Raw genomic sequence first — 15,613 nt, 5'->3', positions numbered from 1 at the left:
ATAGATGGATGGGCAGATGGATAGATAGATGGATGGATAGTCGGATGGATACTGTATTAACAAACAACACTGTTTATGTTATTTACAGCTGGTAGCTCAGTGCAGTCCAAAGTAATCACTGATAGACACCTTTTATAATTAAACACACAAAAAAAGAACGCATTGATGTGAAATAGATAGATAGTCAGATAGATACTGCATTAAAAAACAACACTGTTTATAGTAATTGTTATGGTACAGCATGGTATCTCAGTGCTATCCAAAGGACTAACTAATAGAGACATGCCTTGATCATTAAAAACAGACAAAAAGAACGCATTGATGTGAAATAGATAGATAATGGATAGTCAGATAGAGACTGTATTAGAAAACAACACCAAATGTTTATGGTAATTGTTATGGTACAACATGGTAGCTCAGTGAAGCCCAAAGGACTAACTGATAGAGACACGTCTTGATAAATAAACACACAAAAATAACACATTAAAGTGAAATAGATGGATCTATAAATGGATGGATAGATAGATTGATAGATACACTATATAGTCAGATAGATACTGTATTAGAAAACAACACCCAATGTTTATGGTAATTGTTATGGTACAGCATGGTAGCTCAGTGAAGTCCAAAGGTCTAACTGATAGAGACACGTCTTGATAAATAAAACCAGACAAAAAGGAAACGCATTAAAGTGAAATAATCCCCCCCCAAACGATGACTTTGTGGTGACGTATTCCTTTAAGGTGACAGTGGACACAGTGCATGTCTGAGGCCAAGAGGCTCTGCTCCTCCAGTTACTCCCTGACATTCAACACATTATCTCTGAAGCGCCCGGGGCAGAAAAAGGCCGCCAAGAATTCACAGCCAGGATCCGTCTGAATCCTTAATCCTGTGAGAATTGTGTCAGCGGTCGTTGTATTAATGTGAGAAGTGAGGGCAGGAGAAGCAGTGCACCATGGTCCCTGGGCTCTGTGTGGATTCCCGTCGGGGCCTCAGGGGATGGAAACCCGGCCCTTTTCTCTGCTATCGGAGCGCGCCACACCTTTTGTCTGCGCTGTGTACACGTAGGCCTGGTAGTAAGACGGTGGAATTGAACTCTGGGTAATTGCCTGACCCTGGGGTGATGTTAAAGTAATTACATGTGAGTGAGCTTCTTGTGGATAGCCTCTGGTGCAAGAAAAAAAAGCGGAAGGAGTTTTTAAAATATTTCAGCTGTAGTGCTTCCTTGCATTTCATATTTTGATTGTGTGTTTTGTTTGTTTGTTTGTGTTTACATGGATCAACAGTTCAGCTTTTAGCGGCCATTTCTAGACAGGTTAAAGTACACAAGAAAATGCCTACGCACATTTAGTAATCGGGATAATAAAAATAAAGTTAAGTAATTAATAAATAAAAATAAATATGAATTGAAGATATAAAAATCTAATATATTCACTCAAAATTAAGTAAAAAAAAAAATACAAGTATACATAAAAAGGTGTTAAAATTAACAAAATAAAATTAATAATAAATAATAATAATAAATAAAATAATAAAATATAATATAAAATAAATAAATACAATTAATAAAATAAATAAAATTAATATTAAAATATATATATATTTAATAATGCCATACTCATCTAAATCTGAAATATTTTTTGGCTATTTTTATTTCGTTAATCGTCACTGGTTTGACTTCTTTATTGGTGCATTAAAAAAAAGTTTGTGTATAAAATATAAAAACTTAAAGGCTTGTAAAAGAAACCCAACTTATATAATTGAAACTAAATACAACGGTATATGTTTGCCACCGATTCACAAACGGGACTTAAAAAATAGTTTGAAATATAGAAAATGTACTTTGCAAACAACAAGGGTTATAGTTTGCTCTCGGCGAGAATTGAGGTGTTGGCACGGTTATGAGCCACACCTGCATCGCTAAATAATTTCCGTTTCCAGGAGATTTACATAAAGGCTCTCATTACAGTTCTTCTGTTGCGCATCTCCTGGAGGAGCAGCTTCCCTTTAGGGGACGGCCCTCTCTATTGTTCACATCCACCTGTTGCTGAACAGGTTTGGCGGGTTTACGATGAGTGTGACTCCGACTAGGCGATGCTACCGATGCTCACAAGTAGTTTTCCATCGTGTGAGAGTAACATCGTGCGGAGACGGGCATTGATTTTTTTTATTCTTACCATGGATATTCACGGGTATTTGAACACATGGGAATAATGGAGTCGTCCCATGGCTGTCTTAATGTGTTAACAAAACAAGCCTCAGCGCAGACTGTTGTGTCTTGTGTGTCTACTCATTTCTTTAGACGCACACAAACATGGATATTTTTATTTTTCCTCGTCTTCTGTTGCTGTTGTCACATCTTCCTGTGTTTCTCAGCACGTCCCCGCAACGTGGGAACTGCCGCCCTATACGGTTCGAACCTCCAATGTTGGACTTTCACGAACAGTGAGTATTTCATTTATTCTTTTTTAACACTTTATTTATTGGTTTTCCCCCACACATAACACAATAACAGGAGAACATGTGTGTGGCGCAGTGGGTTGTCGTAGGTGTTGGGCTCAGGGGCTCACAGGTTCAAACCCCACTGCAGTCAGCATGTCGTTGTGTCCCTGAGACGCTTCACCCCAAATTGCTCCTGTGGGGATTCTCCACAGTATTGATAAAAGCGTCTAACATGTGATGTAATGTAACATACAGAGTACAAATGCAGGTGCTGTATTCAAATGAACCAATAATGACAAAATAACAACATAAAAAGACCATTACACTAATTCATTGTCGTTTTTGTTTAATCTGTATTTTTTTATTTCACATTGTTGGAGTCACTTTCTATAATTAATTCGGAACCACCTTCTGTAACGCCCTGTCCATAGTGCTTTATAAACACACTTATTATGCGTCACAATCACCCCATAGCCGGTGTAATTATAATTATAAGCACTCCTAAATATTCACACTTCATTGCAATAATCATTATATTACTACGAATACATTTCAAGCATTATAGTCACTATACGTCAAGCTGCTTGTCAATCTATACCCATGCTCATTGTTTGATTTAAATACAGATTATAATGCATTATTAAACATTATATTGTACTCCAGTTATGGGAGTTATAATATGATATGAGCCTTGCTACAAAATACAAAATAAAATCCAACAATTATGAAGTGTTAGGATAATAGGACCTTATAAACAGGGCTGCACATAACTGGTGCGCAGGTGTGCATGCGCACCTCCGCCAAAAAAAGAGCACCGGGTCATTTGAAACAAAGCGCATTTGCGTACCAACATTGAGAGAGAGAGAAGGGAGAAGAGAAAATAGAGGAGAGATGAGAGATGAGAGAGAGAGAAGAGAGGAGAGAGAGAGAGAAAGATATTTGCGAGTTGCATACATGTATGAACCATGATATGAACTCAGGGCCGGCCCGTAGCGCTGGCTAGATGTTCGCCTAGGGCGCCAGATCTGTGGAGGCGCTGCGCTGGCAGCTCTGGGAGGGAAAAAAACATTTTGACCGTTGGTGCTCATCCTAATTTTCGGCCTTGATGTAACAATATTCATAATTAAGTAAATGTAACACCCTTTTCACCCCGGTTACACGTTTCATTTGCCCTGTACGATGGGCGCTGTAAGTGATGAAAATGGGGGATGTTGGCTTATCTGGCGCCCGCAGCTCACAGCCAAAATGCGAGGGAGCGTGGGAGAGAGGGAGGGTGCACCGGTACCAGCGCTGTTGTTATTATAATCTGGTGCTAGCTGCTCTAACGGATATAAGAAGAAGATGTTTCTACAATGATGTGGAGGGAGAGTCCTCTCCAGTCAGACTGAGAGGCTGATAACTACAGCTCAGTGAGGTAAAGGACTCTGAGTGTTTAGATAGTTCACTTTAGTCTAAGTTCAAACGGTTTGATCACAATTGATGTAAACACATATTTCCAAGGCATTCCTTTATAATTATTGGGATAAACAGGTTTCAAATAATTCCAATGTATACTGTAGGACAGTAAACCAAAAATATCCTTTAAAACTGGAGATAAAAAAATGCATAAATAAATAAATGTTAAGGTAAAATAAGATATGAATGAACAACATAAATAAAATAAGTTACATTCATTTGTTATTGGCTATGGTAGGTTATTGGTTATGTTCACATACTTATTTGATTACATCCACTTGTCTAAGATGACAACAGAGACTTTCGACCCAAAACCAGCTGTTGACTTGTGGATGCAAGCAGCTAATCACAGACTCAACCAGAGAGAAAGAAGTAGGCCTACATCATCAGCTACCATGTCTGACAGAGAGGAAGACAGTGAGGAGAACAGTCAGGAGGGTAGTGATGACAGCTTGTAGGATTACTGGTCGTGCTAATGTTGTCTTGTGTTCACCTCTGCATGTGTGTTCTGTGTTCACCTCTGCATGTGTGTTCTGTGTTCACCTCTGCATGTGTGTTCAGTGTTCACCTCTGCATGTGTGTTCAGTGTTCACCTCTGCATGTGTGTTCAGTGTTCACCTCTGCATGTGTGTTCAGTGTTCACCTCTGCATGTGTGTTCAGTGTTCACCTGTGTGTGTGTTCTGTGTTCACCTCTGCATGTGTGTTCTGTGTTCACCTGTGTGTGTGTTCTGTGTTCACCTCTGCATGTGTGTTCTGTGTTCACCTCTGTGTGTTCTGTGTTCACCTCTGCATGTGTGTTCTGTGTTCACCTCTGCATGTGTGTTCTGTGTTCACCTCTGCATGTGTGTTCAGTGTTCACCTCTGCATGTGTGTTCTGTGTTCACCTCTGCATGTGTGTTCAGTGTTCACCTCTGCATGTGTGTTCTGTGTTCACCTCTGCATGTGTGTTCAGTGTTCACCTCTGTGTGTTCTGTGTTCACCTCTGCATGTGTGTTCAGTGTTCACCTCTGCATGTGTGTTCTGTGTTCACCTCTGCATGTGTGTTCAGTGTTCACCTCTGCATGTGTGTTCTGTGTTCACCTCTGCATGTGTGTTCTGTGCCGTGTGTCTGGCAAATAAAGTCAAGACCCTCTCAAAAGTTACGGTTTATTTCATTTTAAGGATGAGCACCAAGCAACATCTCCAGGTGCTCCTTTGAGAACCAGGGCAAAAAAAAATTATGTGCACCCCTGGTTATAAATGCTTTAAAATGGTTTTTGGATTTTGTTATAACGCATTATTTATATATTTAACTGCTTATATCTGTTCTCATATCTTCTTATTGCACTTCGTAAGTATTTTTATAACACATTTTCTACACAAGCGTCATGAAAAATAAAAATAATTATGACATTATTGCAATAATTTCCTTATTGTTCGTCATTTCTTTCAAACAATCTAATTTATTTAAGCATTATAATCATTATACATTGATCTGTTTGTAATTCTATCTTTGTGCGTTAGTAAAGTAAAGCATCTGTTTATAATACATTGGAAAAAACAACTTTGGCAATTTTGATATGATCCTTGCAACAACAACAATATCAGGGAGTGACGGTCAATCATGAAGTCTATTGATACTAAATAATTATAAAATGCTTCATAAAGATTTGTCCCAAGAAGTATCACTTACTTATATAAACAAATAATTGTACATTATTTTATTATCTTTGCTTTGTAATGTCTGTTGTAAAATTGTATAATGTGTTTTTAATGTATTTATTCCTAAAAAGTCTTTTAATTTGTTTTGTAAAGCACTTTGAATTGTCGCGTACACAAAAGTGCTATATAAATGAACTTGCCTTCAGTACTTTAAGCAGATTACAGCACATTACAAGTTTGTTTATAATGCATTTTATACATGGGCGTCAGAAAGTCTTACCTATATTGCAATAATTTGTTCTTATTCTTTTTCAAATGAATCTCATTTTTTGAACACATTTTCATTTCAAACCTTTATTTAACCAGGTAGGTCCCATTGAGACCATTGATCTCTTTTTCAAGGGAGACCTGCAGCAAGTAGGTAACACCTGAAACGTAAAACAACACAAACCAATCAAGGACATCATATTTACAGGGCTACATTTAAACTATCGACATTTGGTCTACCTATGTTGCAAATGTATTATCTTTTCAATTTACACACGGCATCTATTGCAAGTCTGTCCGTCCTGGGAGAGGGATCCCTCCTCTGTTGCTCTCCCTGAGGTTTCTCCCATTTTTCCCTTTAAACTGTGGGTTTTCTTCGGAAGTTTTTCCTTGTACGATGTGAGGGTCTAAGGACAGAGGGTCTAAGGACAGAGGGTCAAAGGACAGAGGGTCAAAGGACAGAGGGTCTAAGGACAGAGGGTCTAAGGACAGAGGGTCTAAGGACAGAGGGTCTAAGGACAGAGGGTCTAAGGACAGAGGGTCTAAGGACAGAGGGTCTAAGGACAGAGGGTCAAAGGACAGAGGGTCAAAGGACAGAGGGTCTAAGGACAGAGGGTCAAAGGACAGAGGGTGTCGTATTGTCATACTGAGAAGTCCACTGAGACAAATGTAACATTGTGATATTGGGCTATAAATAAACATTGATTGATTGATTTACAAGTACCAACAGTATCAAATAGCATCGCACCTATCCAGCTTTGAAAACATGCAGGGGAACCAAATTGCAAATATTTTCGGACTGTTCCGAGCAAGAGAAGCTGTGCACATGAAAGCTTTCTTACCTAAGTCAGTCCTTGCACTTGGCACATGCAGCAAAACCACATCATGTGATCTCAGGCAATAGCTACCTGCAACTCTCTGGCCGTTTCTCAATGTCGAGTAGAGCTGCTGCAGAGCCACTATTTCAAGTATACTACGTCATCGAGTGGCGCCGAATGCTTGGCATTTAAACAGTCCTTCGGCGCCACTCGATGACGTAGTATACTTGAATAGTGGCTCTGCAGCAGGTGTAGTCGACATTGAGAAACGGCCACTGTGTGATCAGAGAGCAGATGTTAGAGGGGAGTTTACCCAACATGGCTTTGTATATGAACATGTTCCAGTGACTGAGCCTCCGTACAGTTAGTGAGGCGTACAGGGTACAGTAGGGCTGCACGATATTGAAAAAAACTCACATTGCGATATATATTTTTCCCCTGCGATATATATTGCGTTTTTTTTAACTATATTTAACCGGATGAAGGATTTTAGTCACGGACGTCTGGATCTGAACTGGTTGACTCATCATACCTTAAGTCATGATCCAACATGTTATGATAATGCACGTTGCTTCCCCTCAAATAAGAGGCTTCATCTGTGAATGAAGAAGAGAGGAACCTTTTTGGATCCAAAATAGTTCCAGATGGCAGATGTTGCTTTTCTTTTTGGAAGTAAATCTTCATTCTCCCCGGTATTGTCCTTACCGGTGTTTTGATGGTCTGCAAACTAGCGGGGCGGGGCCTGCTGGGATCTGATCAAGAATGATTGTGATTGGTGGTTTGCTGTGCACGCAGAGCCTGCATGTCACTCACTCAAGAACCCCTGACATGAGAGCCTTTTGTAGCAAGCAGCAAAATAATTGTAACATGACGTGTTAATTAACCTACTTAATATCGCAAGTCCTAATTTATTTTTTTAGTAAAATCGCACGTCCCTGCGATGTGAATATCGCGGTTATCGCCATGACACGATATATCGTTCAGCCCTAGGGTACAGTGATGAGTAAGTGCTTTACAGTTAGTAACACATTACATGTCATATCTCAATATTTGATCAAAAGCATCATCTAATTTATAATTAAAGGATACTTTTAACACCCAGTGGACAGTTTACTGCTCACAGTCTGTCCTATAGCTCAGATGTTGGGTTCATCTCGGGTGAATCGTTGTGTCAACAGTAAATGAATCACTGAGGACGCTCTTAACTCCGGGGCCAGACCCATTGGACCACATTCCTCCCTGCCGCTGGTTCACACCCATGAAGCAGCTTTTAATGTTATTTATTGAGCAATGAATGAAAACTTTATTACAGACTCAGGGTCCAGATAAAAAACAAGACATTACATATAATAAATTACATACACAGCATAAAAAGAATTCATAGTTTAAGAATAAATTAAATCAGTGTCCTGCAAAGAGACAACTATACCAATGTCTCCACAGCTGCGATTGGTAGCGTGTACTAAACCTTATGTTCGATAAGGCCAAGAGGATTTCATTATCACAGTCATTAAGCCGGCAAATACATAAGATTTCTTAAAACAGCTTGTAGAGTATTGACTCCTGCAGCCACAAACATTTCACTTGCACTAGACCATCGAGGTCTCTTCAGCAATATTCTCATGGCATCATTATGAGCTACTTGAAGTTTCCGTAAACTTGCTTTTCTGTAGTTTGACCACAGATGTGCCGTTTAGAGCGGTGTGCAAAATGCTCTGAACAGAGACATCTTCACTCCATCTGTACATGCACCAAACTTACGTAAGAGAATGTTTGCTTGTGCATACATCATGCGGCATTGCCTATAAATATCTTCATCATCTGTCATTTGTTTTGTAATAAAGTGTCCAAAATATTTAAATTTATTACAGACTAAGATTAATATCAGACAATTTAAAATCAGGAAATTTGGTCAGGCAGAGATCTTAGTCAGGTATCGCCAGATCACCATCACAAAGCAGCAACACACTCATCACTCAGGTGATCTAAAGTCAATTCACTCTGAGGTTGGGCCAATAAGAGACGAGCACAACGACACACCCCTACGCAGACAAAACATGACTCTAGCAGCTAGAAACATCGAGAGGATATTAAACTGGCATGTATAAATGTCAAAATGTGTGAAGTCCAGGAACTAACAACATTCAAATGATATCTAATATCTTACATTGAAGTCTGGATTAAAATTAAGATGTAACCTTGACTTATATTAACCTGTTAGGCCCCAAGCCTGTTTTTCAGGTCTCAGGCTCGAAAATGACATTCCCAGAACAAATGACCATAACTTCTCTTCTAAAAGGGGAAAATTAATAATCTTTTTTCTCAAGGTAATGATACACCTGTGAGTTGGATGTAGAAGAGTCAGAATCAATATGGATGTTTTTTATTTTAAAGAAAATTCAGATTGAACATGGTAAAAAAACTGTAAATTATTATAAATTATTTTTTGCTTATAGTGAAAACTACCCTTGGATGATGGTAAGGTAGACTAAAAGCTTTAGGAATCCAAAGTACAACATATAATAATTGCCCTGTATCAAGATTGATGCAAAACAAGTGACAGTTGACCTTTTTAGAGAGGTTTACAAAAGAAACTCCAACTCTGGGGTGATTTGGTTGGAAATGGGCGTTTTTGCCATTTCTCTAGAACCCATTGGTCGATTTTGGTGATTGATATCTCTTTTTAAAGATGAATCCATAAGAGTAACAGGACATGAGTAAATGTGACTGTCCACCACTGCAATTGATCTGGAGATTACAGAAACATTATATAGATAGCCTTATTACACAGCTTAGTTGAATACTTGATTCTGATTGGTCAATTCAGAACATGTGGTTCATTTTGCTGTTTTCTTTCCCTATAGAGTGGTGCAGTGATGATGTATTAAATGTAGATAATCTCTTTACAGGGTGTCTGCGGGGTCTTAAAAAGTATTATAAGTTAATGAATACATTTAGCGAAAATTAAGGCTATTAAACGGCATTTTCCAAGGTGTTACATTTTGTAGCTTGTTTCCAATAAGTATATAAATGGTCCAAAGAGGTTGTATTCTACAGTCTGCCTGAATGTAATCATGGCGTAGGTGTGTAGTGTGATTCTGTGTAGTTTATTGATGGCATCCCGTTGGGTTTGACGTCATCTGAACAGGACATCGCGCGCTCACTGCTTGATAGCACGAAGGTCCGTTTACGCCGGTTGCTAAGCAACATCGTTATGGGGAAATGCAAGTCTGCGTCCAAATGGTTGGAAGATAAGGAGGAAGGACAATCAATACTGTATATAGTCAATGTGAGGTGAAGTGTGTCGCCAAGGTAACCGGTTAGAACTCCAAGTGGAGATGAGGTCTTAAAATGTGTGGAGAGGGTCTTGAAAGGTTTTACATTTGACTTCAGGATTCCTGCATAGACCCTGATATAGCAAACGGGTTCAGCAGGAAAATCTCCCACATTAGCACCACGTTGTGATTCACTCTCCAGAAGTAAAAAAAGCTAACTCTAGGCTGTAAAGGAACTCCTCAACACCTCCGCTAAGCTAAAGGCATTCTCCTGTCGGCATGATGACGTTTTGTCACCTTTTTTAATCACTTGTTAGCAACCACTTTGTTTTTATGACAAGGAATCCTCGGAGTTGGGCAATTACTGACGTATTATATGTCGAAGAACTAAATGTGAAAATCTCTTAGGAAGGCTTGAGTTAACCACAGACACTATTTCAGGCGTCTGACCACAAACACATTAAAAAAAACCGCTCCCAGGTTTAGGACTTGTTTTTACACAACTCTATTTTAAATATTTAAGAGGGGTTCGAACTAATGGGGCTAAGAAACGGTTGCCAGTTTCTCAAAATAGTTGCTTCTTCACAACCTGGCAACAGTTATTTATCCCCTTCAGGCGTTTATAGCAGCAACAGGGTCAGAGTTAAAAACAGGATTCACACAAGGTCAAAATAAAGAGAAAATAGAATACAAAATGTAAATAAAATGATATTACATACTGATATACACCTGAACTTCAGCAGGAGAGGACTCTTTAAAGTAGAGACACTACATACTGATATACACCTGAACATCAGCAGGAGAGGACTCTTTAAAGTAGAGACACTACATACTGATATACACCTGAACTTCAGCAGGAGAGGACTCTTTAAAGTAGAGACACTACATACTGATATACACCTGAACATCAGCAGGAGAGGACTCTTTAAAGTAGAGACACTACATACTGATATACACCTGAACATCAGCAGGAGAGGACTCTTTAAAGTAGAGACACTACATACTGATATACACCTGAACATCAGCAGGAGAGGACTCTTTAAAGTAGAGACACTACATACTGATATACACCTGAACATCAGCAGGAGAGGACTCTTTAAAGTAGAGTCACTACATACTGATATACACCTGAACATCAGCAGGAGAGGACTCTTTAAAGTAGAGACACTACATACTGATATACACCTGAACATCAGCAGGAGAGGACTCTTTAAAGTAGAGACACTACATACTGATATACACCTGAACATCCGCAGGAGAGCACTCTTTAAAGTAGAGACACTACATACTGATATACACCTGAACATCCGCAGGAGAGGACTCTTTAAAGTAGAGACACTACATACTGATATACACCTGAACATCAGCGGGAGAGGACTCTTTAAAGTAGAGACACTACATACTGATATACACCTGAACATCAGCGGGAGAGGCCTCTTTAAAGTAGAGACACTACATACTGATATACACCTGAACATCAGCAGGAGAGGACTCTTTAAAGTAGAGACACTACATACTGATATACACCTGAACTTCAGCAGGAGAGGACTCTTTAAAGTAGAGACACTACATACTGATATACACCTGAACATCAGCAGGAGAGGACTCTTTAAAGTAGAGACACTACATACTGATATACACCTGAACTTCAGCAGGAGAGGACTCTTTAAAGTAGAGACACTACATACTGATATACACCTGAACATCAGCAGGAGAGGACTCTTTAAAGTAGAGACACTACATACTGATATACACCTGAACATCAGCAGGAGAGGACTCTTTAAAGTAGAGACACTACATACTGATATACACCTGAACATCAGCAGGAGAGGACTCTTTAAAGTAGAGACACTACATACTGATATACACCTGAACATCAGCAGGAGAGGACTCTTTAAAGTAGAGTCACTACATACTGATATACACCTGAACATCAGCAGGAGAGGACTCTTTAAAGTAGAGACACTACATACTGATATACACCTGAACATCAGCAGGAGAGGACTCTTTAAAGTAGAGACACTACATACTGATATACACCTGAACATCCGCAGGAGAGCACTCTTTAAAGTAGAGACACTACATACTGATATACACCTGAACATCCGCAGGAGAGGACTCTTTAAAGTAGAGACACTACATACTGATATACACCTGAACATCAGCGGGAGAGGACTCTTTAAAGTAGAGACACTACATACTGATATACACCTGAACATCAGCGGGAGAGGCCTCTTTAAAGTAGAGACACTACATACTGATATACACCTGAACATCAGCAGGAGAGGACTCTTTAAAGTAGAGACACTACATACTGATATACACCTGAACATCAGCGGGAGAGGACTCTTTAAAGTAGAGACACTACATACTGATATACACCTGATAATCAGCAGGAGAGGACTCTTTAAAGTAGAGACACTACATACTGATATACACCTGAACATCAGCAGGAGAGGACTCTTTAAAGTAGAGACACTACATACTGATATACACCTGAACATCAGCGGGAGAGGACTCTTTAAAGTAGAGACACTACATACTGATATACACCTGAACATCAGCAGGAGAGGCCTCTTTAAAGTAGAGACACTACATACTGATATACACCTGAACATCAGCTGGAGAGGACTCTTTAAAGTAGAGACACTACATACTGATATACACCTGAACATCAGCTGGAGAGGACTCTTTAAAGTAGATACACTACATACTGATATACACCTGAACATCAGCAGGAGAGGACTCTTTAAAGTAGAGACACTACATACTGATATACACCTGAACATCAGCAGATATGTTTTAATAAGTTCACAGATTTGGTGATGTATTTTACTGTTGAGCTGAAACTAGATCTGAGGGATGAATACAGTGTGGTCTTCCCTCAGCCTTGTGGATGAATTTGCTTTAAATGTCAGTGGCCTTATTACATTACATTACATTGCATTTAGCTGACGCTTTTATCCAAAGCGACTTACAATAAGTACATTCGACCAGGAAGACACAACCTTGAAGAAAACAGAATCATAAAGTACATCAGGTTTCATAGAGCCAAACATTTCAAGTGCTACTCAACTGGCTTTAGATAAGCCAGTCCTTATTAGTATATAAGTGCTTTGTTAATAGTTCTATCGCTCGAAGTGGAGTCGAAAGAGATGAGTTTTCAGTCTGCGCCGGAAGATGTGTAAGCTATCTGCTGTCCTGATGTCAATGGGGAGCTCATTCCACCATCTTGGAGCCAGGACAGCAAACCCACGTGTTTTTGCCGATGGGAACTTGGGTCCCCCTCGCAGCGAGGGCGCAGCGAGTCGTTTGGCTGATGCAGAGCGTAGTGCACTTATTGCTATGTTTCACTGTGGAACACTTTTATGAGCAGGATGTCATTGGATGTGTCCTATAAAAGCCTGCAGATTTTAAGGTGTTATACTTTGACAATTCCTCTACAAAAACTGTTGAAACAAGACATCACAGTAAACATTGACATAAGTGTGCGGATGCGAGTGTAGGTTAAAGTCTTATTAAAAAGCCTGGAGTTTTTAATGCAGTTATGTCTGATTTCACTACCCTCTGTTGCTTCTAACCCTTCAGTCATTTGAAAGTTATCTCCTCCTTTTTAAATGTGAGCGACGTTAACCCGGGTGCAAATGTTTCAGTAGCCTTCATCAGAGCCTCTTTACAAACTCACAGTGAGACATGCAACAGCCTGAGCTACTTCCTCAATAAACAATCACCTTATCAGCTGCAAATGTTTTCAGGGCATGAAAATGAAACCTTGAGAAAGTCTCCCCTCTCTCTCGAACACACTGGACAGGAGGGATTTATGTAATCAGCGATAGAGGCTAAACATCTCCGAACATGTTTTTGTCTGTATTTTAAAACCAATGTTTTTGTGTCCAAGTAGATAACTGCAATACAATTTTAGAAAGTGGTCGAGTAGGGAGTGAGAGCAAACAGACTGCAGTTTAATCTTATCTGCAATTCTGCACGTCAATGTGCGTCCGTTAAAGATTTGTTTTTGCCACTAACAGGCTCAGATTGTCAGTATAAGATTACGGTATTATGAAAAGGACTCTTCAGAGAAACAAGTTGTTTTTCTTTACCTTTTCTGTCTCACCAAGTCTCGTTCTGAAACCTTGCGTCACTTTCACACTATTTGAAAATAGGCTACACTTCCTGTTAGTGATACACACTTTTAACTGATATACACTCATATTTCCCCACTCATTTCGGCCGATTGCAGATAAACGGACATACTTCTTTCAGCCTGATTGTTGAGCAAGTCTCTCCTATAGTGAAATAATAATGATATTCGGAGTACTGCTAGGTTGGAATTGGGAGCGGTGAAACCCTCTGTAATGGTCACACGGCACACACAGTGAAATTTGTTCTCTGCTTTTAACCCATCCTAGTACCAGGAGTCTAGTACCAGGAGCAGTGGGCAGCTATTGTACAGCGCCCGGGGAGCAATGGGAATGGGGGGGAGGGGGTTGTCCGGTGCCTTGCTCAAGGGCACCACGGCAGGGCAGGAGGTGAACTGGGACTTCTCCAAGTAGCAGTCCACACTCCATATTTTAGGTCTGGTCGGGGACTTGAACCGGCGACCCTACAGGTCATCATCAATACTCAATCAGACACTAAACCACAGGAAAGGTTAAACATATGTTTACCCCTTTTTAAGATGGACCTATTTACGTCGGCCTTACTTGTAATGGAGGAACCTAACATGCCTCTTTACTCATTTTGTTTTAAGAGCCATAGAAGTTATTTTTAAGGGGCTAATCTACTTAACTCAAAGTATTAAAGAGGCCCTATTATACTTTTTTTGTTGTTGTATCTTTCCTGTAGTGTGTTTTTTATAGGTTTTTGCGCATGTAAATAGTCTGCAAAAGCAAAAATCCCAAAGGTCCCTACAAATATGAACCTGAAAATTACCATACATGGGCTCCGTTTAATCACAGGGGACATTCAGTAGCTTTTATTCTCAAGCCATGGTATATTTGTCGTTGCGTAAGTTTGCATTTGCAACCAGGAAGTATCATCAAAACGACTCGAGTTACAAGTCCCTACGAGTAGATGTTCATACCAAATGCTGCCTGGAATGTAGGAAATAGTTTATAAAGCATCTGGATGTTGTAAGCCAGAAAAGAAAAGTACAGTTAATGTTGTACACATGCAGAACAACTTGTACGGTCCTTAACACTGAATTAATACATTAGGGTTGGTGACCCAGAGGATTTTAAGGTGCATCATTTATCACAATGTGCTTTATGTTTGTTGTTTTAAGAGAAATACTCTGTAAAGGAATTTGAACACAACCTCAAACCTGTTTCCTATCTCTCTTTTGGCTTAGAGAATATGTTTGACTTTATTAGAGTTAAATTTCTCAGGGAAAGAACATGTTGTCACCGTTTTAGTTTCGGTAGCGTCATCCTCCGTTGAAATCTAAGGCCCCGTCTACACGGAGACGAAAACGACCCGAAATCAAAAAAGTCTTCCGTCCACACGGAATCGGCTCAAGAAACGTGTCCGTCAACTAGGGATGGGAATTTGAAAGCAAATGTATATTTGAATATTCGACCCCCAAAAAAACGGTTAACCGAAATGTACATATCTTGTGTCCAAAAACAGAAATAGGCCCCAGTTCCTTTTTACCACTCTTAATTGTCTTTTAAATCCCTGTAACTCTCCCTGTGTTGTGCCGTCACCTACTCTAT

The 15,613-nt window shown here is 39.6% G+C and overlaps 1 protein-coding gene across 1 annotated transcript in view; it reads left to right on the top strand.

The window, feature by feature from the left end:
- Nucleotides 1-15,613, top strand: part of tmem131 (transmembrane protein 131) — a 91,461-nt gene that overhangs the window by 16,529 nt on the left and 59,319 nt on the right. The window contains 1 exon segment of the mRNA XM_034207032.1: nucleotides 2,377-2,445. Coding sequence (XP_034062923.1) covers nucleotides 2,377-2,445 — 69 coding nt within the window.

Source organism: Gymnodraco acuticeps, unplaced genomic scaffold (genome assembly GCF_902827175.1).
Source record: "Gymnodraco acuticeps unplaced genomic scaffold, fGymAcu1.1, whole genome shotgun sequence".
NCBI classification, from domain to species: Eukaryota; Metazoa; Chordata; class Actinopteri; order Perciformes; family Bathydraconidae; genus Gymnodraco; species Gymnodraco acuticeps.
The sequence above is the reverse complement of the archived record's forward strand: the minus strand, read 5'-3'. Positions and strand labels throughout refer to the sequence as shown.